Source organism: Balaenoptera musculus, chromosome 3 (genome assembly GCF_009873245.2).
Source record: "Balaenoptera musculus isolate JJ_BM4_2016_0621 chromosome 3, mBalMus1.pri.v3, whole genome shotgun sequence".
In the NCBI taxonomy this organism is placed as follows: Eukaryota; Metazoa; Chordata; class Mammalia; order Artiodactyla; family Balaenopteridae; genus Balaenoptera; species Balaenoptera musculus.
This window is the reverse complement of record NC_045787.1, coordinates 159,166,037-159,191,480: the sequence shown is the minus strand read 5'-3', so window position 1 is coordinate 159,191,480 and position 25,444 is coordinate 159,166,037. Positions and strand designations below refer to the sequence as shown.

Sequence of the window (25,444 nt, the reverse complement as noted above, 5' to 3'; positions counted from 1 at the left end):
CGCCCAGGACGGGACAGCTGGCCACTAATCCGGAGCGGCAGGGTTGAGCCCAGCCCCCCTTTCCCAACCCTGCCAGACCCGGGTGGAAGGGCAAGGGGTGTGGCCTACGCAAATAACATGCTAATCAGTTGCCTGCTATTAATCTGACACTAACACCTCCCACAGCTCCCATCTCTGGCAGGTGAAAGACTGAACTTCTCAGCCTGGCCAAGGGCCATCCAGGCCCTGGAAGGCAGTGTGCCTCTTTGCCCACCATTAGCACCTCTCTGAGTTCCTCATCAACAGCTGTACAAACCCCCTGAATGACTGCTTGCAGCTTTTCTTCCCTTTGTTTTGCTCACCACCCAGAGGCCCTTTACCTTAGCTCCACATTCTTTGAATGCAAATTCCAAAGCCACCTCTGATTCCTCCTCCCTCCACTTTCACTCAGGGAGCAATGCTCTTCCAGCTAATGTTCCACACCCTGAACTGTTCAGGCTTCAGTCTTCCTTCTGGGTTACGGGTATCTTCCTCTTGGGAACATCTGCCAGACCAAACCCAGCATTTCCCTGGGAAGGAGGTGCGCAGGGGAAGGTGTGCCCTGCCCCAGTGGACTCCTCCCTGGGCTTCTGGAGACAGATAAGGGTTGGAATTTCAGCTCTGGCTATGTAACCTCACTGAACCCTGAATCCCCCCAGCCAGCCCTGGGGATCCTGTCCCCACAGCCCAAGCTGCTTCTGGCATGACCCTGCTGACATGTCTCTTCACATGCCACATGGTGTCAGGCCAAAGATACCAAGTTTATCTCAAATGCCTGGCCACTATCAAGCCCCAGACACCCAGGTATCAGCCCCCATCACACCAAACACGCCTCAACATGCAAAGTCATGCCACATGACATAACATCACTCCAGAACAGTTTATGACATGACCTGCCATAACTATCTGGCACGTCCAGACACAACCAGAGCAGGGCTTATAGAAAGGTCCCCCCTGGCCGTGGAGGCAGGCAGGGCGGTCTGGGCCTCCCCAGGGCCCTTGCGGTGGCTTCCAGCACTGCCAGCTCCTCTGCCTGTCGGGCTTCCATCAGTGCCACCTGCTGCTCCAGCTTCCGCCGTTGCTCTTCCTGCTTCCGGTGGGCACCACGGAAGGCCATGACCAGGGCACTGGAGGGAGTAGGAGGATGAGCCAGGAAACAGCCCCCCATTCCACCCAAGACAGGGGCTATGTACTCCCAGCCCCAGACAGGAGCTCTTTGAGATTGGGTCTTCCTGGGGTCCCAGAATCACTCAGCAGGGGCTGACACACATCAGACACCACAGGAGGTGTGGAATGGATTGAAGCTGCCACCCACCTTACAGGGGGGAAGCTGAAGCCCAGGGAGAGCCAGGGATGCTTCTGAGGTCACATAGGGGGACCCACCTGTGAGCTTTGCATAAATCACTGTTCAGCTCAGTACTCTGAGCACGTCTGGCTCGCCCCTTCTGAGCCACCTCTTCCAGCTCTTCTCGCAAGGACTGCAGCTGCTCCCGCAGGCCCAGAGCCCTGGTACAGGGGTGGAGAGAGAGGGGCTCACATCCATAGCCAATCTTGTCTTCCTTCCCTCCTCCCACCCACCTGCCCAAGATGTTTCCATGTGAACACAACTGTATGCAGGTGTATACCCAGCCCTGCACGGCATGTAACACCCCCACGGGCTCTCACATATTTCCCCTACCCAGGCCACATATCCCCCAGCACAGGACCCTTATCCCCCAGCACAGGACCCAGGCACACACCGGGTGAGTGATGCTGACAGTTCCTGGGCTAGCTCTTCTAGGTTCTGCACTTTGCTCACTTGGCCTCCATCAACACCCCTGCTGCCACCAGGGACAGCCGGAGGGCCCTGTGGGAGGCAGCAGGGAGGGTAGTGACACTGGCCTAGGCTGAGTGTGTGCTCAGCCCAAGTTGGACATCGAAGTTGCCCAGATTGTGGTGGCTACAGCCCCTGCTCTCACAGAGCCCCCACTCTGGTGAGATACCCCAATAAGGGTACAGTACCCAATAAGGTACAGGGAAATAAATAATATCTCATTTTCAGGCAGTCCACGAGGACTTCCTGGAGGAGGTGATGTCTGAGCTCAGACCTGTAGGAGGTTGAGGACTTAATTAGAAAAAGAGGGAAGTGACTGGTGTTCCTGGCAGGGGCACAGCACTTACAAAGCCTTGGAGGTAGGAGAGATGATTCAAAGGAGGGTTCCAGAAGCTGCTAAGGCTTTAAGCAGAGGACAGACATGATTAGACAGTAAGGGGCAAAAAGGAAAGCCTCAGGGAGGAAGCTAGAGGGGGAAAATGAATCAGCCTGGGGGTGGGAAGGAGGAGGCACAGGTGTGACTGGAAGACACTAAATCCCTTGGGGCTTATTGGGCTAAACACCCTCAAAGAAAGAAACCTGCAGCTTAAACATTCAGCTCCTTTTTTTGTGCGTAGAAATGGAAACTGAGGCTCAAGGGGGGCTATGATTAACCAGGACCACATAGCCAGTAATATACTGCTATCCCTACCAGGTCCAGGCAGGGCCACTCACCTGGGACCACTCCTCTTCATCTCCACTGCTCCCGCCTCCACTGCTGTCTCCACCACTGCTGTTGGCCCCCCCAGTCCGGAGCTTTGCGCGCTCCCAGCGCAGCTGCTCCAGCAGGAGCACGTGGGCTGGGCCCTGGGCTCGGAGGGCAGCCTCCCGCAGCTCCAGAGCCCGCTTCTCCCGCCGCACCAGCTGTAGCCGAAGCATCAGGTCTGCTAGGGTCTCCTAAGAGACCAAGGAGAGGGTAGAGGGTTTGCACCTCTAGGGTCAATTGTTGGGAAAACTGAGGCTCTAGGAGGCGCCCACTGAGAGCAGGTCAGGCAAGAACCCCAACCCTCGCCACGATCTTGCAAGATGGGAAATATCATCCATAAAAACTACAGCTGTAGAAATGGCAGTTCAGAGAGAGCAAGTATATTAGACAAGGTCAAGTAGCAGTTCAGTGGAAGTGTCTGAGTTTCTCCAAATTCAGAACCTCAGCTTTCATGCCAGGTTATAAACCCCAGATTATGTCCCCTGCCCCTATCTCTTTTCCATAGGAGGGGCATTTTGGAAAGCTAGATTGGGAGTCTTGTGAGAAACTGAATTCCAGAGGACGAATTCCTAGTCATCCCTCAAAACCCCAGCTCCAACTCTCCTCCCTCCGGGAAGCTTGTCCCCAGACCAGCAAAACTCTCCCTTGCTACTTGGTCCCTGAATCACATCTCTCTCAGACTCAGCAAAGGGTTTGGTCCCACCAGGAAAGACTGACACAGTGGCCACAGCCCATGTGTACCCGTGTGGCCACCAGGTCCTCCTGGATCTGCATCTTCTCCAGCCGGGGCAGGGCTGGGCCAGGCTGGGTCCCCAGAATGGCCTGCACCATGGCTTCTGCACGGGGCACAGCGGACATGGGTGCCAAGGTGGGACCAGGCTCTGGGGGAATCTTCACCAGAGCACGGCGTTCCTGGAGACGCTGGACGTAGCCCTGGAGCTGGATAGCCACCTCCTGTGGTGTGGGCCTATCCACACTGCTGCCCTCGGGGCTACAGGAAACAGAAGAGGGGCCTATGTCAACACTGCTGGGCATGGTTGTGCTAACATCGTGCCAACCCTGGTGGGCTTCATCAGCTTCCATCTTACTGACTATGATGGGTCCTTCCTATGCCATCTATGCTGGGCATGGTCAAACCAACATGGTGGGTACCATAATGTAAACCCCAATGGGCAACATCAGCCATCAATGATGAATGATGGATGAACACCATCATGCCGATGGGCACAGTCACTCATGTTATCATGGTGGATGCCATCACACCAACCCAATGGGGACCATCACTCAACTTGCCAACCCTGTCAGGCAGCATCATGCCAACGCCAGTGGGTACCAACATCAAGCCAACCCCATTAAGCTCCATCATGCCATTTCTAATCAGTGGGCACCATCATCCATCTTCATGCCAACTCTGGTGGGTCCTATAGCAACCCCAATGGCTGTCACCACTGTGCCAACTTGGTTGTGTAGCAACCAGCCAACTCCAGCAGGCCTCATGCCAACCATAGGAACCATACCAACCCCCAACATGTGGCCAGTTCTGGGAGCCCCATTTTCTCCAATCAGAGCCCCACTCATTGGCCCACCCAGTCCCCAGGGTTCCCAGGGGTACCTTGGACGTGGATCCTGCAGTATCCCTCCATCCATGGCAGCCTCCTCTTGCACCAGAAGCCTCTGAGCTTCCTTCTCAGCCGCCTCCAAGTTATCCATGAAGGCTTCTTCTCCTGCTCCTGAGTCTGCCTTCCGAAGAGTGAGCAAGGCCCCATATGCCTCCTCACAGTGTTCACTGTGGGACACCAGTTCTGAGCGCTCCAGGACACCCATCTTGCTGTGTAGGTGACATCCTCACATGCTCCTGGACCCCTCACTACTCCTCCCACCCCCACCCCTGGGAGTTTGTAAACTCCTTCAGCACTCTTGGACTAAAATTGCCTTAAGTTAATTTCCGTGGTGAGGGAAAGTACTTTCCTGCGAGGGCTCTGTCTCTCTCTGGGGATTGGGGCTATCCTCTGAGGACACCCATTTCCCTCCCAGTCAGTGATATCACGGGCAGGGTGCACTGACCTATACTGCAAGGCTAGACGCAATGCAGTGGCCTCAGCCTCCCGCTGGCCCAGCCGCATGCTGAGGCCCTCACACCGGCCCTTGTACTCCTGGAGCACAGCTGACAGCAGACGGTTGAAGCATTTGAGCTTCTCAATGTTCCTGCCTCCAGAGGTGGGGAAGAGGCAAAGTGAGAGGCCTTGAAGGGCAGTTAGGACCCAGTTGATTTCCACCCTTCCCCACCCCACCCCAAATCCAGCTCCAGACTCCTGGCTTTATGACCCAGCTGGGAGGCACCAGTGCCCTTATGAGCTCAGCATTTGTGGCTCTTACCCCTGGAGATGCTCCATCTGGGCTTCCATGATGTGCATCTCGGGGGCAAGGAGCTGGGTGAGGAGAGGCCCAAGCATCTGGGTGCTGGAATCACTCTGGAGGCGCCGGAGCAAGGGGTGAGCCAGGGAGAAGGGATCCTGCCAGAAGAAGGTGACTTGATTCACCCAGATTGTCATTGAGAGCCCAGCATCACGAGTTTAGGTCTTTTCCAACCCCAGAAGTTATTGGATCACATGACCAGGATTTGAGTCTCATGGCCCTGAATCCTAAGGATCTTAAGATCATGCATGATTTTCAGCTTCCCACACTCACCTGAGTGCCCCAGGTCTCCCCGTCAGCCCCAGAGCTGCTGGAACCACTACCCGAGCCGCCTGCTTGGTCACAGGAGGGAGGTGGGAAGGGCTTCAGCCTCAGCAGGGAATCCTGCAGCTCCTGGACCTGTGGGGCAATGGGGGATGTCAGGCCTGGGTGCTCAAACCACCCACCATCCTTCTCTAAGACCTGTTCCTGGAGCAGTGGCAAGAGCCCCAGGTGGAAGGTAGGACCCCCAGACACTCATCCTGCCAGACCCCTCCCTGTATAAACTTGCACAAGTCACTCAGCCACTCAAGACTTCTCTTTCCTTAGACATACAGATGGCCGACAGGTACATGAAAAGACGCTCAACGTCACTGATCCTTAGGGAAATGCAAATCAAAACCACAATGAGGGCTTCCCTGGTGGCGCAGCGGTTAAGAATCTGCCTGCCAATGCAGGGGACACAGGTTCGAGCCCTGGTCTGGGAAGATCCCACATGCCGCGGAGCAACTAAGCCCGTGAGCCACAACTACTGAGCCTGAGCTCTAGAGCCCGTGAGCCTCAACTACTGAGGCCGGTGTGCCTAGAGCCCGTGGTCTGCAACAAGAGAAGCCGCCGCAGTGAGAAGCCCACGCACCGCAACGAAGAGTAGCCCCTGCTCGGCGCAACTAGAGAAAGCCCACGTGCAGCAACGAAGACACAACTCAGCCAAAAATAAATAAATAAATTTATTAAAAAAAAAAAAAAAAAAAAACCACAATGAGATACCACCTTACATCAGTTAGAATGGCAAGCATCAAAAAGACAAGAGGGCTTCCCTGGTGGCGCAGTGGTTGAGAGTCTGCTGGCTAATGCAGGGGACACGGGGGTTCGAGCCCTGGTCTGGGAAGATCCCACATGCCGCGGAGCAACTAGGCCCGTGAGCCACAACTACTGAGCCTGCGCGTCTGGAGTCTGTGCTCCGCAACAAGAGAGGCCGCGATAGTGAAGAGGCCCGCGCACCGCGATGAAGAGTGGCCCCCGCTTGCCGCAACTAGAGAAAGCCCTCGCACAAAAACGAAGACCCAACACAGCCAAAAATAAATATTAATAAATAAATAAATAAATAAATAAATAAGACCCGGCACAACCAAATAAATAAATAAATATTAAAAAAAAAAAAGACAAGAGATAAGTGTTGGCGAGGATGTGGAGAAAAGGGAACCCTCATGCACCGTTGGTGAGAATGTAAATAGGCACACCCGCTATGGAAAAAAAGCATGGCATTTCCTCAAAAGAGTAAAAATAGAATGACCACATGATCCAGCAATTCCACTTCTGGGTATTTATCCAAAAGAAACCAAAACACTAACTCGAAAAGACATCTGTACCCTCATGTTCATTGCAGCATTATTTACAAGAGCCAAGACATGGAAGCAACCTAAGTGTCCGTTGATGGATGAATGGATAAGAAGATGTGGTATATACATTTATACAATGAAATATTATTCATCCGTAAAAAAAGAAACCTTGCCATTTGTGGCAACATAAGAGGACCTTGAAGGCACTATGCTAAGTGAAATAAATCAGCCAGATAAAGACAAATACTGTATGACCTCACTTATATGTGGAGTCTAAAATAAAACAAGGGAATTCCCTGGCAGTCCAGTGGTTAGGACTCAGTGCTTTTACTGCGGTCACCTGGGGCTCTGGTCGGGGAACTGAGATCCCGCAAGCCGTGCGGCCCGGCATAAATCTGCAGGCTCCCTATGTCTCACTTCCAGTCTCCTAGGCTCCCAACCCAGGGCTTGTCCTCAGCCCCTCTCCAGCTTTCACACCCCACCTGCCAGGTCCACCTTCAGCATCACCCAGAATCTGCCCACTTCTCACCACCTCCACAGCTTCCATCCCTTACATGTCTGGACCAGTGCCTCCTCCTGGATCTCCAAGATTCCAGCCTCCCCCTCCACTAGCTGTTCCTCCCACGGTGGCGAGAGGGCGCCTGTGAATGCCTGCATCAGGTCTCCACCCTTGCTTGCTTGGAACCCTCTGTGGCCCCCATCTCACTCAGAGCAAAAGCTCAAATCCTCCCTGCAGCCCGCAAGGCACTCCAGGATCTGCTCCCACCACCTCCGTACCCTTGTCTCCTCCTGCTCAGCCCCACACTGGCCTCCTCACTGTTCATTGAACACAGTAATCAGACTCCAACCTCAGGGCCTTTGCATATGCTGTTCCCTTTGCCTGGAATGCTCTTCCCCAGCTCCTTGCCTGGTTCCTCCCTTGCCCCCCTGCGGTCTTTATTCAAGTGTCGCCGCCTCCTCACTGGGCCTCTCTGATCACCTTAACTAAGGTTACAAGGGACCTTTGTCTCTTTGGGGTTCAGCAGCCAAGCCTCCACAAAAGCTTTACAAATGAACAAATGATTGAATGTGTCCTACAACAGGCCTGCTGCCTCCCTCCCACCAGAGAGCCTGGGAGGCAGCCCTGCCCCACTCACCTCTCTCTGCAGCATCTCCTTCTCAGCCTGGAAGGCCTTCAGGGAGTTCTGTGTGCGGATCAGCTCGTCCTCACGGCTGCCCAGGGCCAAACGCAGCCAGGCGTTCCTTTCAGTCAATCGGGCTGCGTCCCGCTGGCAGCTCCCAGCCTGCTCCTGCTCCAAGCAGGGCTTTGGTCCCCCCTCGCTTCTGTCCTTTGCCTCCAACGGCCCAGGACATCTTGGGGGCTGGTGGCGCCAGGCAGCAGCAGCCGCTTCCAGAGAGCTCAGAGCTTGCTGGAGAGTCTGAAACACGTCAGGGGCTCTGGGTCCAGAGGGGACATTCTCCCTGTCCCATGAGGCTGCCTCTGGGGCCTGGTGGGCTTCCTGGGCAGGCTCATAGGGCCCCTCGGGGGCTGGAGCAGGTCCCCTGCTAGAGTCCCCATCAACTTCTTTGTCAGTCCTGTGAAGAGGTGAAAGATGGAAAGTTCTGGAAATGGGGTCATCTGGGGTAGCTAACACAAAGAGGCTTTGTAACAAGGCTGGGACTGCATCACGCAGGGCCTTGAAAGTCAGACTGAGGGCAATGGGAGCCATGGCATGTGTGTGAGTAGGGGAGGGACATAAACAGATCTATGGGTGGGAAAGATGTGCCAGGCCTGTAGTGGGGGACACAGACCAAGTGGGCCTTACCTGCTCTCCAGGCCCTGCCCTTTGGCCTCCGTCTCAGGGCCCAGCGGCTCTGGCTTGCAGCTATCCTGAGATGGCACAGGGCCCGGCTCGGAGCTCCCACTGGCTGCCTCAGCCTCTTCTGAACTCTCTGCCACAGGGTCCAGCTCACCCTGCAAATGATCCCCAGAGCTGAGCTCTGAGCCAGGCAGGTCTGGGTCCTGGGGTCTCGCAGAGTTGGGTGTGGCAGGGAGGGGGGACACTTACGGGCAGAGCGTGCCTCCCTCGCCGGCTTCGGGGCCGTGTGGCCCTGGCACTCATTGTTATCCAGAAATCAGTGTCCTCTGAATCCTTCCTCTTCCTCACCCCCTAAAACCACAACCTGATCTCAGCTCAAAGCAAATGATAGCCTCAATTTCCTGTTCTGTGATATAGGCATTGATTTCACTTCTCCGAAAGGATCTTGAGTTATCAATGTTGATTTGGCACATTTGAATGCCTCCCTTGACGGTCAGCTCACAACCTCTCAAATTTGCCCTCACCTCTTCTTTCTTTTCTGCCTCCTTTATTTTTCACTACCTCTTTGCTCCTCTCCCTCCCCTATCTGGGCTTGGGACGAGGACTTCAACAGTCCTCTCTCCTCCCCAGGGCTCTCCTGAACCAGAGGTTCCAATCCTGGGGTTTGGTCCCCTCAGCCCACTCTAATTCCCTGTTCTTCTGGGGGCACCTTGGTCAGAAAACCAAGTCCCTGGACACTCTTGGGGTCACTCTGGCCACTGCCTACTCAGGCTTGGCCTGGCCAAGGCCAGCCTGGGAGGGGCCAGGAAACAGGAAGCCCACTCCCCGGCCATGTGACTTGTTATTGTGCAGTTTCCTCTTCAAGGACAGCGGCTTCCTCCAGCCCCAGCAGGAGAACACATGTCCAGCTCCCACGATGTCAGTCCCTCCTCGCCTCTGCTTCCAAGCCCATGGCTCCTCCATCTCTGACCCTTGGATTTTATTTCTCGGAAGCTAGAATGCTCCCCTGGGCTGATGCTCTCCATCTGGCTCCCCTGTGAACTTCTTTCCTCTGCCTATCCCTTCAGTGTCAGGGTCAGAGTTCTCATTCTGCTTCAAGTCACAGACAGACCTGGGATTGGTACCCCTGAGCAAGTGATGGTCCCCTCTGAGCCTCAATTACTATATCTTCCTACAGTGTCATGGGAGTTTGTTGTTTTTTTTCAAAACAAACGACTTTTTATTGAAGTATAGTTGATTTACAATGTTGTATTAGTTTAAGGTGTAAAGCAAAGTGATTTTATTCTTTTCATTCTTTTTTATTCTTTTTCAGGTTCTTTCCATTATAGGTTATTGCAGGATATTGAATATAGTTCCCTGTGCCATACATAGGTCCTTGTTTTTTTTTTTATCTATTTCATATATAGTAGTATGTACCTATTAATCCCAAACTCCTAATTTATCCCTCCCTCCTCCCTTCCCCTTTGGTAACCATAAGTTTGTTTTCTTTTCTTTTTTTGTCCCCCCTCCTTTGTTTTTTGGCCGTGCCACGCAGCTTGTGGGATCTTAGTTCCCCGACTAGGGATTGAACCCAGGCCCTCACCTGGGCCCTCGGCAGTGAGGGTGCAGAGTCCTAACCACTGGACCGCCAGGGAATTCCCAGTAACCATAAGTTTGTTTTTTTTATGTCTGTGAGTCTATTTCTGTTTTGTAAATAAGTTCATTTGTATCATTTTTTTAGATTCTACATATAGGTGATATCATATGATATTTGTCTTTGTCTACTCACTTCACTTAGTATGATAATCTCTAGGTCCATCTATGTTGCTGCAAATGGCATTATTTCATTCTTTTTTATGGCTCAGTAATATTCCATATTGTGTGTGTGTGTGTGTGTGTGTATACATATATACCAGTGTTATGGAAATTTTAACAAGCAATTTGCACATGGCCAGGCACCATCGGGAACTGAATCATAAGGCACCCTCCTTGTTCCCTACTACCTCTCTGACCATCCCATCTCTGCTTCCTCTGCCAGCTACTGTTTCTTCTCCATAAATGCTGGATTCCTCAGAGCCCAGATGGTCCCTACATCCTGCTCATTTTTCCTGCATCCACCTCTAAAGGGCCTCCTCCTCATCTCCATCCATAGTCACAGCCCAAGCCTCTCCTCCCCAACCTGGATACCAGCCCAGCTCCCTCCCTGGGCTCCCCAGCCATCCCTCCACTCCCTTCCCCACCAAGGCCGCAGAGATCTCACTGTTCACCTACCTGGCTCATACACCCTCCATAGCTCCCCATTGCCCTTGGGAAACATTTCAAGCTCTTCAGCCTGGCATTCAAGGTCTTTAAAAAAATTATGCCTGCGGCTGGCACCAATTTGTACTCCACACTCTAGCCGCTATAACCTCCTCTGTAAACAGCTGAAGTTTCTCAGTTCTCTCACACCCTGGTGCCTTTGGCCATGCCTTAACCTCTGCCTGAAACACACCTTCCTTCCTTCTGCACTTCTGTGTAAACTGTGCAGAGCCTGGGATAGCCTGAATCTTCCTGGTCCCACTGACAGAAGCTATGAGGCTGAATCTTCCTGTTTCTGTGTCCGCAAAGGTAGTAGCGAGAGAAGTTGCAATTCTCTGACTTGGGGGTACCCGGGGCATTGAAATTCTCACTCTTAGCTTCTGCTCTGGCCATATTAACCTGTGAGAGGTTCCACCACTCCAAGGCTCTTCAAAGCCTCCAGACTTTTGTCCAGGCGGTTCTTTCTGCCTGGAATGAACTTCCTCCTGTTTTTCTAGAAAATTCTCCATCCTTCAAGGCTCATTTTCCACAGCCCCTCTGGGCTGTCACTGAACCAGAGCCTGGCTGAGGTGGACAGGCTTAGCAGACTTTAACAAATAAACTGAGGCTCAGTTTTTAAATGGTTATGGAGCTGAAGGGAGAAGTGTGCATGAAGAAGGGTGGTTTGAAATAGTTCTGGCTTAGTATTTTTTATTTTTTGCAAATATTTGTGAAATAAGGAGCAGAATTAAATAATTGGGAGGGCCCTTGGGCTCTGGACCCCGCCCACCTCTGCCGCAAAAACCCCTCACTGAGGTTCAGTCAACTCTATTAATCACCAATCAGCCCCACCTCTTCTAAATCCCACCCAACTCAGTCCCGCTACGTTTAATCACACTGCAAACTAGGACTTCTCTATCTTTCTGAGCCTATCCCACTGAAAGCGCCAACTCCACGCTGCCTCGTTATGGTAGAAACGCTGACCCGCGCAGTCCGAATCTGCCAGAAACATAAAAGCTCCGCCTTATCTGACTTTAGCCAATCACATTCCAGATCCCGCCCCACTCAGTTCCGCTCCAGACTATCGCAATCCAAACCCCACCTCCTAGAACAGTATCAGCCTATCAGCTTCCAAGGCTCTCCAGCCTCGTCCCATACATCTCTCCTCTAGGCCTGCGGCCTGCTGAACTACATTTCCCAGGAGGCGTGGCGGCCGCCCCGTACCACTTCCGGCTGCTAAAGACTGCGGCTTCCTAGCGAGTCGCCAGCTGGGTCGGAGGGAGGCTCAGGCTACGGTGAGCAGGAGTTGGGTGGTGAAAGCGTGCGGGATCCGTCCCTAGAGGCCCAACTTCCCTAGCCCCAGAAATTCAGCCCCTCGCTTGCCCTGAGGCTTCCGCCTTCAGCTCTGGTTTCTCCTGCAGTCTAGCCTCCATCCCTCTAGCTGCAGCTAAGCTTTGTTTTCCTTAGAGGTTGTGGGGACTGCAAGGCTCAGAGACCATCCCCGGCAGCCTGCACCCATTGCCCAGATGGGCAAACCGTTCCACTGGCGTCCTGTTTTTCCTCAAAGGAATTGTAACACCAGATCTGCTCCCCTTCCGTGTGCAGACACCCCCTAGGCAGCCAGCGCTCCACTGCGGAGAAGAGAACCCTGGAAGTTATTATTCTTTTATTCACCAAGACGTCTTCAGTTTCAGGTAACAAAAAACCCAACTCAATCTGGTTTAAGCAAGAAAGGGAATTTAGGCATAGCTGGATTCAGGTGCTCAGAAGTGTATCTGTCGTTTTTTGGGTGAGCATCACTATAGGCAAGCTCTGTTTTCCCTCTTGGAGGCAAAAGAGGCTCCCAGCAGCTCTCGACTTGTAACTTCCCAGCTTTGCAACACTGACGAGTTCCTTTTCTCTAACAGCACTATTGGAAGTCTCAGAGCTGCCCCTCACTGGCGTGTGTTGGGTCATGTCCCTATCTCTGAGCCATTCACAGTGGCTCACTAGCCAAAAGGGGGAGGGGAGGGGTTAGCCCTACAGAAAAAAAATGGGAGACTGTTATCTCGAGTCAGAGTGGATGCTGGGCTGATAAGTGTTAAAGGCACCCATCCTACAGATGAGGAAACTGAGGCCCTGAGAGGCGTTACTCTTATTGTCAGTAAGCGACTCATGCCCTGTTCTCCTGCCCAATAACCAAATGCTTTTAAAACCCCTAAGGGAAGGATCCTGGCTTCCCCCATACCTGCTCCATCCAGCCACTCAGGAGCCATGGAGGTGGCGGAGCCCAGCAGTCCCACTGAAGAGGAGGAGGAGGAGGAAGAGGAGCAGTCAGCTGAGCCCAGACCCCGCACTCGCTCCAACCCTGAGGGGGCTGAGGACCGGGCGCTGGGGGCCCAGGCCAGTGTGGGCAGCCGCAGCGAGGGCGAGGGTGAGGCGGCCAGTGCTGACGACGGGACCGCCAACCCTCCCGGAGCTGGTCCCAAGCCGTGGCAGGTGCCTCCACCAGCCCCAGAGGTCCAGGTGCGGACGCCAAGGGTCAACTGTCCAGAGAAAGTGGTAAGTGAGGGGCTTGACCAGTGGCTTCGAGGTGTTAGGGAACCTTGGGTTACACATCGTCTTTTAGGATCCGCTCTGGAAAACGGTCCCTTTGTTCTAGTCTCCTAGGGCTGCCACAACAAGTTAGCACAAACCCGGTGGCTTAAAACAACAGAAACTCATATTCTCACAGTTCCAGATGCCAGAAGTCTGAAATGAACGTGTCACGTTCCCTCTGCAGGATCTAGAGGAGGAGGCTTCCTTGACTCTTCCAGCCTCTGGTGGCTCCAGTTGTTCCTTGGCTTGTGGCTGCATCACTGCAATCTCTGTCTCCGTCTTCACATAGCCTTCCCCTCTGTGTCTCCCAGTCTTCTCTTTTCTTTTTTTCTTTCTTTTTTTGTTTTTTGTTTTTTGGCCGAGTGGCATGCGGGATCTTAGTTCCCTGACCAGGGATCGAACCCGTGCCCCTTGCAGTGGAAGCGCAGAGTCTTAACCACTGGACTGCCAGGGAAGTCCCCAGTCTTTTCTTTTATAAGGACACTTGTTCTTAGATCAGAATGATCTTATCTCAAGATTTTTACCTTAATTGCATCAGCAAAGACCCTAATTCCAAATAAATTCACATTCTGAGGTTCCAGGTGGATATATCTTTTAAATTTATTTATTTATCTTTGGCTGCATTGGGTCTGTTGCTGCATGCAAACTTTCTCTAGTTGCGGCGAGCGGGGGCTTCTCTTCGTTGTGGTGCGCAGGCTTCTCATTGCAGAGGCTTCTCTTGTTGTGGAGCACAGGCTCTAGGCGTGCGGGCTTCAGTAGTTGTGGCACGCAGGCTCAGTAGTTGTGGCGCACGGGCTTAGTTGCTCCGCGGCATGTGGGATCTTCCCGGACCAGGGCTCGAACCCGTGTCCCCTTCCTTGGCAGGCAGATTCCTAACCACCGCGCCACCAGGGAAGTCCCAGGTGGATATATCTTTTAGAGAGCCACAATTCATCCCACTATTCCCTTGTTTTCTTGTTTCTGTGTTAAATGTTCTCTGGTTTGTTTGTTCACTCATCAACCTGGACTCCTAGTCCAGTGCTCTTTTCCCTAGGCTGCCTCCTTCTAAAGTGGATGGCTTGGCTGGGAATTGGGGGTCATCATATGGCCTTTTCCAGTGGGGCTGCTTGGAGAGGGCCAGCAGAGTGGCGTGGGGGCCTGCATTAATGTTCAGTCGCCAGGTGCTGCTGGTCACAACTCTCACCACCCTTCAACTTCATTGCAGATCATCTGCCTGGACCTGTCGGAGGAAATGTCGCTGCCAAAGCTGGAGTCATTAAATAGGTGAGAGGCATATTTGGGGGCTTGAGCTTGCAGCTATGGCTGGGAAGGGCCCAGCCCAAAAAACGCAGGGCTGTCTCTTTCAGACTCACCCCCGGGGCCTGGCGGTATTGGAGAGTAGCAATGATAACCGGTAATGATACAGCTGCGGCCCATCGGGGCTCTGTTCTAAGCACTTGAGAGCTATCACACGCCACCCAGGTCACAGCCATGACTCGGAAACTCCAAGAAGCAAAATGACTTGCCCGAGGCCTCCCAGCAAATGGGCAGAGCCAGACTCAGACCAAGGCCTGGCTGACTCCAAAACCCTTGCCCCTGAGCAGCTAAGTCTCACTGGGGTCAGGCAGCAGGGCCTGGATGGGGCCTGAGGACGAGCCCGCCTTCCCCTCCCTGGCACTCATGATGACCCGCGCCTGAGTAAAGGTGGGGTGCCTCCCACAGATCAGATGTGAGACCCAGGCTGGCCAGAGGGACCCATCGGAGAGGGCAAGAGCTGGAGAGGGGTCAGCTAGGCTGGGCTCGCGGCTGGGCTCTGCCACCCCCACTGCCGCATGACCTGGGCCTTAACTACCCGGTCACTCTCTGGCTCTCCCCAGCTCCAAAACCAATGCCCTCAACGTCTCCCAGAAAATGATCGAGATGTTCGTGCGGACAAAACACAAGATTGACAAGAGCCACGAGTTCGCGCTGGTGGTGGTGAACGATGACACCGCCTGGGTGAGGCTGGGGCAGGGCTGGGTGCCCTGGGGTCCCCTGGGGCTGAGGGAGCACCTCGCTGAGTCCCATGCTTCCCTGCAGCTGTCCGGCCTGACCTCTGATCCCCGAGAGCTCTGCAGCTGCCTCTACGACCTGGAGACAGCCTCCTGCTCTACCTTCAGTATCCTTTCCACACAGGGAGCCCCAGGGAGCGGCCTGGCTCGGCCTGGCTCAGGTCTAGATCCCAGCTCTGCCACATCAGGCTTGGGCCAGCCACGCCTCTGAGCCTCAGTTTCTTCATCTGTAAAATGAGAGCCACAAAACCTCCTACCCCACAGGGTCGCTGTGAAGATAAAGTCAGAATACAGAAGCAAAAACAGCTGATTTGGACTCTGGATGTCAAAAATGCATCCACTTGGGGAACACTTCATGAAGGGCTAAGTACACAGTCGGTGCTCAGCAAGTGGCCGTATGTGACTGAAAAGTCATAATCATTGCTACAGCCCCTTCAACCTGGGCATAGCACATTTTATATTAATTGGAACATTAAAGGCTCACTGCAGCCCTGAACTTAAATATAATATGATCCCTGTGAGTTACAAAGAAAACAGTAATGAGGGGAGGGGGACAGGGACACCCATAGCTCTTTCTTTGTGAGGAGAATGGCCCTAGACCTGAGGGAAAGGGGGCTTTGAATCACTAAGGGCCTTCAGGGCATCTGATGCCAGCCCCTTAGTTCATGATCTGTGCTGAGGGAAAACAGGCTCAGAGAGGGCAAGCGACTGGGACAGGGTCACACAGCGTGTGTCCTGGCAACCGGCTCAGAGGCACCTGCGCTCTCCCAGCATCAGGAGGGAAGCCACCCACCCCTGCCCACCCATGCGCTGCTCTGCTCTCCTTAGCATTCCCACCAGATCTGGAAGGTCTCTTCAGCCTCATGTAAGTCCCCCATGGGGAAATTATTGTTCACCTTTGAAGAGAAGAACCCCTTCTGGGTAAAAGCTCCAAACAGCCCAGAAATAGTCCTTTAGGGAGGCCTAAAGCCTTCCTTTCTCACCCTTTCTCCCTGGAACAATTGCTCACTTACCTGTCTGGAAGCATTTTTGCAAAAGAGGTTCCTTCTCACATCTCGCCCTCTGTGTTATTCTCTGACAGCCCAGTGGTTCTCCACTACTTTCTTGTTTATTGATTGATTGATTGATTGATTGACTGCTGCGCTGGGTCTTCGTAGCTGCACGCAGGCTTTCTCTAGTTGTGGCAAGCAGGGGCTACTCTTTGTTGCAGTGCACGGGCTTCTTATTGCGATGGCTTCTCTTGCTGCGGAGCATGAGCTCTAGGCGCATGGGCTTCAGTAGTTGCAATGCATGGGCTCAGTAGTTGTGGCGCGCGGGCTCAGTAGTTGTGGTGCACAGGCTTAGTTGCTCCGCGGCACGTGGGATCTTCCCAGACCAGGGATCAAACCCGTGTCCCCTGCATTGGTAGGCGGATTCTTAACCACTGGACCACCAGGGAAGTCCCTCCACTACTTTCTTTTAACCTGGAGGCAGCCAACTTTTTCTTTAAAGGACCAGGTAGTAAATATTTTTGACTTTGTTGGCCACATCGTCTCTGTCTTGGCAACCAGACTCTGCCCATTTTAATTAGAAAGCAGCCACAGACCATAGGTACGCAAGTGGGCGTGGCCGTGTGCCAATAAAACTTTATTTGCAGGCACAAATTTGAATTTCACATTTCTGATTGTCACAAAATATTCTCCTTTTGGTTTTCTTTCTTCGCAACCATTTAAAAATGAAAAAGGTTCTTAGCTTGTGGGCCCAAGTATTCTAAGCCCTGTTTTTGCCAGCCCCTTGATGGTGGCCAAGGAGCTTGTTTTGCCCATCTCAGCAGATTTTGCAAGTGAATCTATGGGGTAAATTCCTAATGGAGAACAGACTGGAACAAGGTGGTGTGTGTTTTTAATTTTGCTAGACTTTGCCAAAGCACTTTCCCAGGAAATTAACCCTGTTTACCTCCCCCAGCACCGGGGTTGATCATACGGCTGAAAGTTCTGCCCATCTGATAGGTGGGAAGAGGCCACATCTTACTTTGCTGTGCTTTTCTTTTCATTCATTTTTAAGCCATTCAGTATTCCTTCAGTAATTTGTCTATTTGTTCCCTTTACCTGTTTTTCTAGGGGAATGTCGGCTTTTTTCTTGTTGGTGATCAGATTTGTTTTTTACATATTAAGGACATTAGCCCTCTGTCTGCCTAGTGCCCTGTACTCAATGTGAGAACCATCTGTGGCTGAGTGGGAAACTGGGCACTGACTTTGCCTATAAGATGTGGTCCCTGCCTCAGAGTCTCCTGGCCTGGTAGGGCAGGTCCAGCTCAACAGTGATGGGGGACGCTCAGGATGCTGAGGGTGGCCTGAGCAGGCCCTAGCTTAGGGGTCAGCAAAACCTCTGATGGAGCAGGAGAGGTCAGGCAGAAAGGTGAAGCTGGGGAGGTGCTGGGGCAGAGGGAACAGCATGTGGGAAGGCTCAGAGGCAACAGTGAACTTGGGAGGGGTCAGGTGGGGCCTCACATACGCGGTGAGGAGCTGGGCTCTCTGAGGGTGACAATAGGGGTGGGCTACCAGGGTGTGCTCTGACCTGTCCCCCATCCCTGCTGCGCAGCCAGCAGAAGACCGAGCTGCCAGTCACAGAGAATGTGCAGACGATTCCACCGCCGTACGTGGTCCGAACCATCCTGGTCTATAGTCGTCCACCCTGCCAGCCCCAGTTCTCCCTGACGGAGCCCATGAAGGTGAGGGAGGCCTGGGAGAGGGAGGGATGCCTACAGCCAGCACGATGGTGGTTAGACACTAGGAGGGACTTCCTGACCACAGGAGCTGGGGTGCCTAGAGTCAGGTTCCCAGAGTCTTGGGCAGTAGCTGGGGAATTGTGATCATGGAGGCATGGGGTGACCAAAGTCCCAAAGGTTGGCTTTCTTCCCCTGCAGAAAATGTTCCAGTGCCCGTATTTCTTCTTTGATGTTGTTTACATCCACAACGGCGCCGACGAGAAGGAGGAGGAGATGAGTTGGAAGGTGAGAGGCTGCTGTGGGTGTGGGTGGCAGGCGGATGTAGGTGCAGATGGGATGGCTCCGAACCCACCTGCCCCGGCCTTGAGGGAAAGGGGGGCTTTGAATCACTAAGGGACTTCAGGGCATTTAATGCCAGCCCCCTAGTTCATGATCTTTGCTGAGGGAAAACAGGCTCAGAGAGGGCCAGCAACTAGGCCAGGGTCACACAGTGTGTCTCTGGCACAGTGGTACCTGGCAACAGGCTTAGAGGCACCTGTGCTCTCCTGGCATCAGGAGGAGGGAAGTCACCCGTCCCTGCCCACCCACGCACTGCTCTGCCGTTAGTCTTCTCCTTAGCGTTCCTGGTCCTGCTGGATCATGGTCATTCAACTACCATTTCCCACATGTCTTCAGTGAGCTAATGGGGCTGTTGGGACAGTGGCCCATGAGCATGTAAGGTCCTGTCCACCTCATCCCCAGCACCCCCTGCTTCTCTCTCTTCCTGCCTTCGCTTTCTCTGTGTCCTCTGCCTGGAGCACGCTTCCCTCCCTGCCTTGCCAGGCTCTGCTGGTCCTTTACATCCCAGCCCTGAACTAGTTGTGGCATCTCGAGTCGGCCACTTATCTCTCTGAGCCTCACTTTACCCAGCTGTGAGCAGAGGGGGTTGAGCCCAGCTCCTACTTATACTTCAGTACCCAAACGGGAAGTCCCTACTTGGAGAAAACTTCCCTGCTCCTCAAGGTAGATCAGCATGGGGGCTGGGGTCATTGTATCTGACTCTGCCTCTCCAGACTAGGGGCTCCAGCACTGAGACCTCTTGGGGTCCCTAGCACTGAGTGGGTGGCAGGAAATGTTTGCTGAATGTGGGAGTGTTTTCTGCCTCGCAAACTCCTCTTTACCCTTTGGCACCCATTCCTGAGGCCCCCTCCTGGGAGGCCTTCCAGGACAGGGAGGGCCTGTCAGGGGAACCTCTGCCTGAACAGCCCTTCCTTGGCCCCATAGGACATGTTTGCCTTCATGGGAAGCCTGGATACCAAGGGTACCAGCTATAAGTACGAGGTGGCGCTGGCTGGGCCAGCCCTTGAGCTGCACAACTGTATGGCCAAGCTTCTGGCGCACCCATTGCAGCGGCCCTGCCAAAGCCATGCCTCCTACAGCCTGCTGGAGGAGGACGATGAAGCCACCGAGGTTGAGGCCACTGTCTGAACCATCCCTGTACAGCCAACCTTCTAGTACGATGAAACACTTGGCCGAGAATGCTGGTTCTCACACTGGGCTCTGTGGGACCCCCAGAGGGAGGTCTAGGAGGTATCCAAGGTACCTGGGGAGCCCTGAAGGCAACCTAGGATTCCAGGAAGCATTCCAGGGACTCTGCACACCCGTTCCCTATGTTTCCTAGCCCATATCCCACTCCCAGTTTTTCAGTTGTGATTCTTGTTGTGCCCTGTGTGATTTTTGTCATCGAAATAAAAATCTGAGAATCCCTAACCCAGGTCCACAACAGTCAACTTGTGTTAATTGGAATCTTTTTTGTTGCAAGTGACAGAAAACCCACCCACTGAGCAGAAAGGAGAATGGCTTGGTTCTTGTGGATAAGAAACCATGGTGCAGCTTCAGGCTTTGCTGTAGCCAGGTGCTCTGACACTGCCACTGGGGAGGGCTGAAATACCCTGCATGGTTGGTGTTCAGTGTGCCCTGCTTTCCTCCCAACCCGTGGAAAGGGGTGAGATGGCTGTGACTGCTCCCCAAATCCCAACCCAGGTGAAGTGAGGGCTGTCCCAGCACCCCTTATGACTGGCCTTGCCTAGGTCATGTAACCTTGCATTGGGCTAGTCATGGGCCAGAGCTGTGGTACACTCTGATTGGCCAGGACTCCATAAAGCTTCTCTGGGAAGGGAGGTTTATAGTTCCATCAGGAAATAGTGTGGGTGCTCCCCAGAGGAAGGGAGACAGATATAACAGGTGCATCACTCAACCATCTTACTGGATGATGAGCAATTGTGAAAAAAAGCTTACCAGATAGGTTTTCTCAGTTCCTTATCAAACGAAAATAGCTTTATCGAGAAACAGCTTTTCCTTCCCATGAAGATTTATTAGGCACCTGTGTGCCAGGCCCCTCGTTCAACTTCACACCAGCCTGGAAAGGATTATTCTCCCATTTTGCATATGGGGAAACTAAAGCCCTAAGAGGCCCAGGGCTCCAAAGTAATGGACTCACGACTCCGCGGAACTGAAAATGGGCAACACAGAGCCACTGCAGGAGGGAGCTATTAATTGAAGCCTAACATACTATCAGGGCTGCGTGCGCTAATGGAGGCCGCCTCGGCAGATGGTTCCGGAAGACCTAATGCCTTGTGGGCAACATCGGGCCCTGGGAGCGTAGCTCCACCCCTTCCAGCAGGCTGTGTTAGTGTTTACGGGGTTTTGAGAGATAACGGCACACACGACGACCTCCACCCTACCGGGCCCTTATCGTCTACCCCTAGCCCTGCCTGGGCACTACTTGGTGTCGCAGGCTCGGGCCAGCATTAGAGCTCCTGAACCTAGATGTGGACGACAATGCGGCGCGGGTCAGCCTGGCTGGGGACACTGCACTGCGCCGAGGTGCGGGGACCCGGGCCGAGGGGCGGAGCGGCGCGTGCGCACAAGGGCGCCGCGGGAAGTTGGAGATCGACAGGCCCGGCAGCTGGTCTGGGGGACCGCCGGGGCATGGGCTTGGCGACAGGCCTGGCGCGGCGGCTGCGGGCGGCGCTGCGGGAGGAGGAGTTGCGGTGAGGGCAGGGCACGGGTTGGGCGGGCCAGGGGTAGGGGGCGAGTGTCGCGGTCCACTCTGACCCTCTGTCTTTAGGGCAGTGGAGGAGCTGCTGCGCCGTGGTGCTGACCCCAACCTGGTGCTCGAGGATGGCGCGGCGGCCATGCACCTGGCGGCCAGAGCCCAGCACCCGCGGAGTCTGTGTTGCCTCGAGGCCCTGCTGCGCCGAGGCGGGGACCCCAACACTCGGTGAGGCAGGGTCTGGGCTCCGGGCAGCTCTTCCGCGAAGGAGAGGGGTCTCCCGAGTCCGAGGGAAAGACCTGGGAGTCCTGGAGAGGGCGTCCCACGGTTCAAGGATGCGGACTCAATGCCCGGGGGCGGAGCTTGGGGAATCTGGGGAGGGATCTTGAGGGTCCAAAGGCAGAGGCAGGGTACCAGACCGAGGGTGGGGTATGAGGTTGCGCTGAGGCCAAATGGGGATCAAAGGTTCAGATCTGGTGGTAGGCGCTCTAGAGTCAGAGAGCAGAGGTTTGGGTCCTGGCCCAAGGGCGCAGGATCTAGGTTCCAAGTGTGGTGTCCCAGGCTGGAGGGCGGAGATGGGGGGCTGAGAGCCAAGGCCCCGGGCGGGGGGTCGGAGGGTGGGGGCGGAGACTGAGTTCCCTCCTCCACTGACCCCTCCTCCTCTCCTGCCCCAGATCGGCCGAGGCGCTGACGCCGCTGCACGTGGCCGCTGCCTGGGGCTGTCGCCGCGGCCTGGAGCTGCTGCTGAGCCAGGGAGCGGACCCCGCGCTGCGCGACCAGGTGGGGGTCCCAACGCAGTTTGTAGCAGGGCGAACCCGGAGGGAGGGAAAGAGGAAGGAAGGGAGGAAGAGAGGGAGGGAAGAGGGCGCCCCCTGCTGACCGCGCCCGTGCAGGACGGACTCCGGCCTCTGGACCTGGCCGAGCAGCAGGGGCACCAGAACTGTGTGCGTGTCCTGCGGGAGCTGGAGGCTCGGACCAGGACCCCGACACGGACCCGGGCAGACCCCCAGGAGCCCGAGCCCGAGCCAAAGCCTGGCAGTGAGTGGTGCCTGTGCGGCTGGGGGTGCTTAGCCTCTGATCTAGCTTTGCGGGTCTCTGTGTGTGACGTCCACGCTCTCCCACTGTTTCTGTTTCACGACCAGGGTCTCTGGTCCGTTTCTCTGCCTCCGACTCTGTCCTTCCTCTTTGCGATTGCAGCCGCCTCTTTCTGTCTGATCTGACTTCCATCTTTGTCTCTCACTTCCTCCTCCCCTCCTCTCTGACTCCCACTCTTATCCCCTGCTCCAGGCCCAGGCCCTTGGGGAAAGGGGCTGAATATCAGCCCCTCTGGACCTCCCAGTGTGACACTGGACTCCACAACACTGGGCAGAGGTGATGGCAAGGACATGAGCCTGGAGGCTGGCCCTGGACCCCCCAGCCTCCTTGCCCACCCTGAGATTGCTGACACAGATGGCAGCTTGGAGTCCCCCCTAGGGCGCTGGGACTGCAGCTCAGTTGCCTCCTTTGTCACCGCGGTTGAGGCCTCTGGAGCTGAGGACCCAACCGCCCACACGTCCCCCTGGGCTGGTGTCCGACCCTCCCAGAAGGTGCCAAGATCTTCGGGTACCCCACAGCAGGAACATGGAGCCCTCGTGGAGGGCAGGGAGGCAGAACTAAATGCCCGTCTGCAGGCCCTGACTCTGACCTTGCCAGATGCCTCCCCCTCCCCCAAGTTCTTCCCAGACAGGAGCCCAGCCCATAGTGCCCCTTGGGAACCACTGCCTGGACCCTCTGACTTCCACATCCCAAAAGATGACCAGTTGTCCCTCGACAGTGATGTGGCTGCCCTCTGGCTGACAGAGGATGAGGCGAGCGCCACAGGTGGCAGGGACCCCATCCCCTCTTGCCAGTGCCCACCAGACCCCACCATGTCTGACCTGGAGCTGCTGCAAGGGCTCCGGGCACTTGGCAAGAGCCGCGGTACCATCACATCCTTCACCCGGCCGTACTACCTCCAACCACTAGAAGAAGCCCGGGCTGCTCCTGGTTAGTATCCAAAGTCCAAGGAGCCTCCAGGAGTCCTCGGAGACCCGTGGCTCTCAGTGCAACCTACTTCTCCCTTCATCTCTGGGAACCACCCTTTCCTTTGTCTCTCTTGACTCAGTTTCCCCTCCCAGGCCCAGAATTCTCAGGGCACAGCCCAGAGCTGGCCAAAGCCCTGCGGACCGGCCGTATCCCAGATGCCCAGGCAGATGAGGATGCACTTGCCAAGCAGTTTGAGCGGCCAGAACCCACCAGACGGTGGCGGGAGGGGGTCATGAAGTCCAGCTTCACATATTTGCTGCTGGACCCCAGGTACTTGGAACAGGAATGACCCAGAAGTGGGAACTGGAAAATTCTGAGATTGGTTCTTATCTGCTGTGTGTCCTTAGGAAGGGAACTGGCCCTCTCTGGTCATCAGCTTCTTTATCTATAAAAGGCAATTGGATCCAATTCAAGCTGCTGAGTGTCCTTGGCGAACAGCCACCCACCCTGCCTTTTATAAAACAGGGGTCACTGGACATGGGTTGCTCTGTCTTTAAAGACTGTCTCTGGGGCGACTCTCGTCACTTTTCCCTCTCTGAGCCACCTACTTCATCTAGGAAGACTCAGAACCTTCCAGCCCGAGCCTCCTCACTGACACTGGCTGAATGCCTTCGGATTTTTGTCCATGCCATCTTCTACGTGGGCAAGGGAACACGGGCCCGGCCGAACGTCCACCTCTGGAAGGCCCTTAGCCACCGAGGGTGGCCAGGAAAACAGGTGTGAGGATAAGGACCAGGTTCATGGCAGGGGCGGCACAGCTGCGGGCAGGGAGAGGAAAGAGGGAATTGGGGGGCAGACCTCTGACCCTGCCCTGGCTCCCCCCAGGCCTGCCCCAAGGTGCGCCAGATCTTAGACATTTGGGCCAGTGGTCGTGGTGTTGTCTCCCTGCATTGCTTCCAGCATGTGGTTGCTGTGGAGGCTTACACTCGAGAAGCATGTCTTGTGGATGCTCTAGGTAGGTGCCTGGCTTGTGGGGTTGGGGGGGGGGGGTCACATGAAGGGCACTTGATCTACTGATTCCCTTGCCCCTCAGGGCTGTTCATTCATTCAATGAGCAATTATTGAGCACCAATTATGTACCTACACATGCACAGATTTTGCTCCATTGGTTTATCCCTGCTTGAGGGCAATACCCAGTGGGTTTACTGGCACATACTTCTGCCTGGGGTTCCTGGAGGCTGCCTTCATGACCTTACCCCTAATCTCCCCAGGGATCCAGACGCTGACCAACCAGAAGCAAGGACACTGCTATGGAGTGGTGGCTGGCTGGCCACCCACCCGGCGCCGCCGCTTGGGGGTGCATCTGCTGCACCGTGCCCTCCTTGTCTTCCTGGCTGAGGGTGAGCGAGAGCTACGACCCCAGGACATCCAGGCCCGTGGCTGAGCACTGGGGAACTGGCCATCCAGCCTATGTCGAGATCAGGGTGTTTGAATGTTCCAGCTTCCCCGCGCTGAGAGCAGCCCCCCGTCTCCAGCTGCAGGAGGCTGGTGGGGGAGCAGCAGGACAATCTCTCCCTTGGGCTGAGGGAGGACTTTATTACAGATGGAACTGCTGGAGAGGTAGTGAGCTCCCTGTCATGGGTGGAGAATAAGGGGATGTGGGAGGAGAACAAGTAGACCAGAAGGTTCTTTGGAACACTCTGGTGCTTTGAAACATGCCAATGCTTTGGCACTTTGGTCCTGCTTGGGCAAACAGAGTCCATTTTTATCTCCCTGACACAGGGGACCCACAATGTAGGCTGGGCTGGGGGCTCCCTCAGCCACATGAAGGGAATCTGCCCAGCTCAAGAGTTAGGTTTCGCTGCTTCCCAGCTGTGGGACCTTGGACCAGCAATTTCTCTGTCTGAGCCTCACTGTCCTCAGTTGTACACAATGGGGAAAGTGCGAGGTTCTACCTCAGGGGGTCACTGAGGAAATCTGATTAAACCGTCATGGGGTAAAGTGTTTGGCTCAGAGCCCTACTGAGCCAGAGGCAGCCCTGCAGGCGGAAAGTCTCTGGGGGAAGGCGGCGGGTGTCGGGATGTTCTCGAGGTACTGGGGATGTTCTCGAGGTACCGACTTGTGTATTGAGGGGTGGGCAGAGCTGGGGAGGTCATCGCGGTGTGGGTGTGAGACGCCAGCCCTCCTTGGCATCACTGTGTGACTGGAGCCTCCTGGTGTTGCTTCTCTGAACCTGTTTCTTCCACTATAAAATGGGATCCCTAACCCCATCACTAACCTCTTTGCTCTTTATGCAAAGAGCTTCAGTAAGTGCCAAGCCACTATCCTGGCGAGGTGGTGGCAGGATCATTTAAATTTTCCAGAACTTGCTTCTTCAAAGCAGTCCAGTGGGTTTAGGGACTTGGTGAGATCCGCTGCCTCATTGGGTTCGTCACCTGCCTGTCATCG

The 25,444-nt window shown here is 54.8% G+C and overlaps 3 protein-coding genes across 9 annotated transcripts; 2 read left to right on the top strand and 1 right to left on the bottom strand.

Annotated features, from left to right (window-relative positions):
• Positions 1-884: 884 nt before the first annotated feature.
• USHBP1 (USH1 protein network component harmonin binding protein 1) lies at positions 885-9,131 on the bottom strand. Of its 5 annotated transcripts, none has more exons than XM_036847124.1 (12): positions 8,638-9,131; positions 8,395-8,543; positions 7,726-8,164; positions 5,265-5,390; positions 4,953-5,089; positions 4,641-4,781; positions 4,189-4,362; positions 3,318-3,567; positions 2,546-2,767; positions 1,758-1,864; positions 1,402-1,524; positions 885-1,145 (listed from the first exon to the last, which is right to left on the bottom strand). In XM_036847124.1, exons 1-12 carry the CDS (start codon positions 8,689-8,691, stop codon positions 956-958), a joined length of 2,112 nt encoding a protein of 703 aa, XP_036703019.1. In that variant the 5' UTR covers positions 8,692-9,131; the 3' UTR covers positions 885-955. The 5 variants fall into 5 exon arrangements, with proteins under 5 accessions (XP_036703019.1, XP_036703016.1, XP_036703020.1 ...); XM_036847121.1 differs by having other exon boundaries at positions 4,189-4,404; positions 8,638-9,125; XM_036847125.1 differs by having other exon boundaries at positions 3,474-3,567; positions 4,189-4,404; positions 8,638-9,125.
• Positions 9,132-11,853: 2,722 nt separating this feature from the next.
• Positions 11,854-19,727, top strand: BABAM1 (BRISC and BRCA1 A complex member 1). 3 transcript variants are annotated; one of them, XM_036847129.1, is made up of 10 exons: positions 11,854-11,939; positions 12,250-12,338; positions 12,847-13,185; positions 14,426-14,484; positions 15,078-15,198; positions 15,280-15,358; positions 16,092-16,116; positions 17,832-17,961; positions 18,157-18,243; positions 19,222-19,727. In XM_036847129.1, exons 3-10 carry the CDS (start codon positions 12,898-12,900, stop codon positions 19,423-19,425), a joined length of 993 nt encoding a protein of 330 aa, XP_036703024.1. In that variant the 5' UTR covers positions 11,854-11,939; positions 12,250-12,338; positions 12,847-12,897; the 3' UTR covers positions 19,426-19,727. The 3 variants fall into 3 exon arrangements, with proteins under 3 accessions (XP_036703024.1, XP_036703026.1, XP_036703025.1); XM_036847131.1 differs by having other exon boundaries at positions 11,874-11,939; positions 12,212-12,338; XM_036847130.1 differs by lacking the exon at positions 11,854-11,939 and having other exon boundaries at positions 11,946-12,338.
• A 918-nt stretch (positions 19,728-20,645) lies between these two features.
• On the top strand, positions 20,646-24,561 carry ANKLE1 (ankyrin repeat and LEM domain containing 1). Its single transcript, XM_036847127.1, has 9 exons — positions 20,646-20,990; positions 21,068-21,220; positions 21,667-21,772; positions 21,886-22,030; positions 22,280-23,017; positions 23,149-23,326; positions 23,614-23,773; positions 23,882-24,011; positions 24,268-24,561. Exons 1-9 carry the CDS (start codon positions 20,767-20,769, stop codon positions 24,438-24,440), a joined length of 2,007 nt encoding a protein of 668 aa, XP_036703022.1. The 5' UTR covers positions 20,646-20,766; the 3' UTR covers positions 24,441-24,561.
• The last annotated feature ends 883 nt before the right edge of the window (positions 24,562-25,444 follow it).

Coding starts and splice junctions, on each gene's coding strand:
- USHBP1 (XM_036847121.1), bottom strand. CDS start 8,691: ATGAGTGCCAGGGCCACACGGCCCCGAAGCCGGCGAGGGAGGCACGCT. Junction 4,782..4,952: donor CAGATGGAGCATCTCCAGGG/GTAAGAGCCACA, acceptor CTCTGGAGGCAG/GAACATTGAGAAGCTCAAAT. Junction 4,405..4,640: donor CGTCTAGCCTTGCAGTATAG/GTCAGTGCACCC, acceptor TCACCTACACAG/CAAGATGGGTGTCCTGGAGC.
- BABAM1 (XM_036847129.1), top strand. CDS start 12,898: ATGGAGGTGGCGGAGCCCAGCAGTCCCACTGAAGAGGAGGAGGAGGAG. Junction 14,485..15,077: donor AAGCTGGAGTCATTAAATAG/GTGAGAGGCATA, acceptor GGCTCTCCCCAG/CTCCAAAACCAATGCCCTCA. Junction 15,199..15,279: donor TGAACGATGACACCGCCTGG/GTGAGGCTGGGG, acceptor GCTTCCCTGCAG/CTGTCCGGCCTGACCTCTGA.
- ANKLE1 (XM_036847127.1), top strand. CDS start 20,767: ATGTGGACGACAATGCGGCGCGGGTCAGCCTGGCTGGGGACACTGCAC. Junction 21,773..21,885: donor ACCCCGCGCTGCGCGACCAG/GTGGGGGTCCCA, acceptor GCGCCCGTGCAG/GACGGACTCCGGCCTCTGGA. Junction 22,031..22,279: donor GCCCGAGCCAAAGCCTGGCA/GTGAGTGGTGCC, acceptor CCCCTGCTCCAG/GCCCAGGCCCTTGGGGAAAG.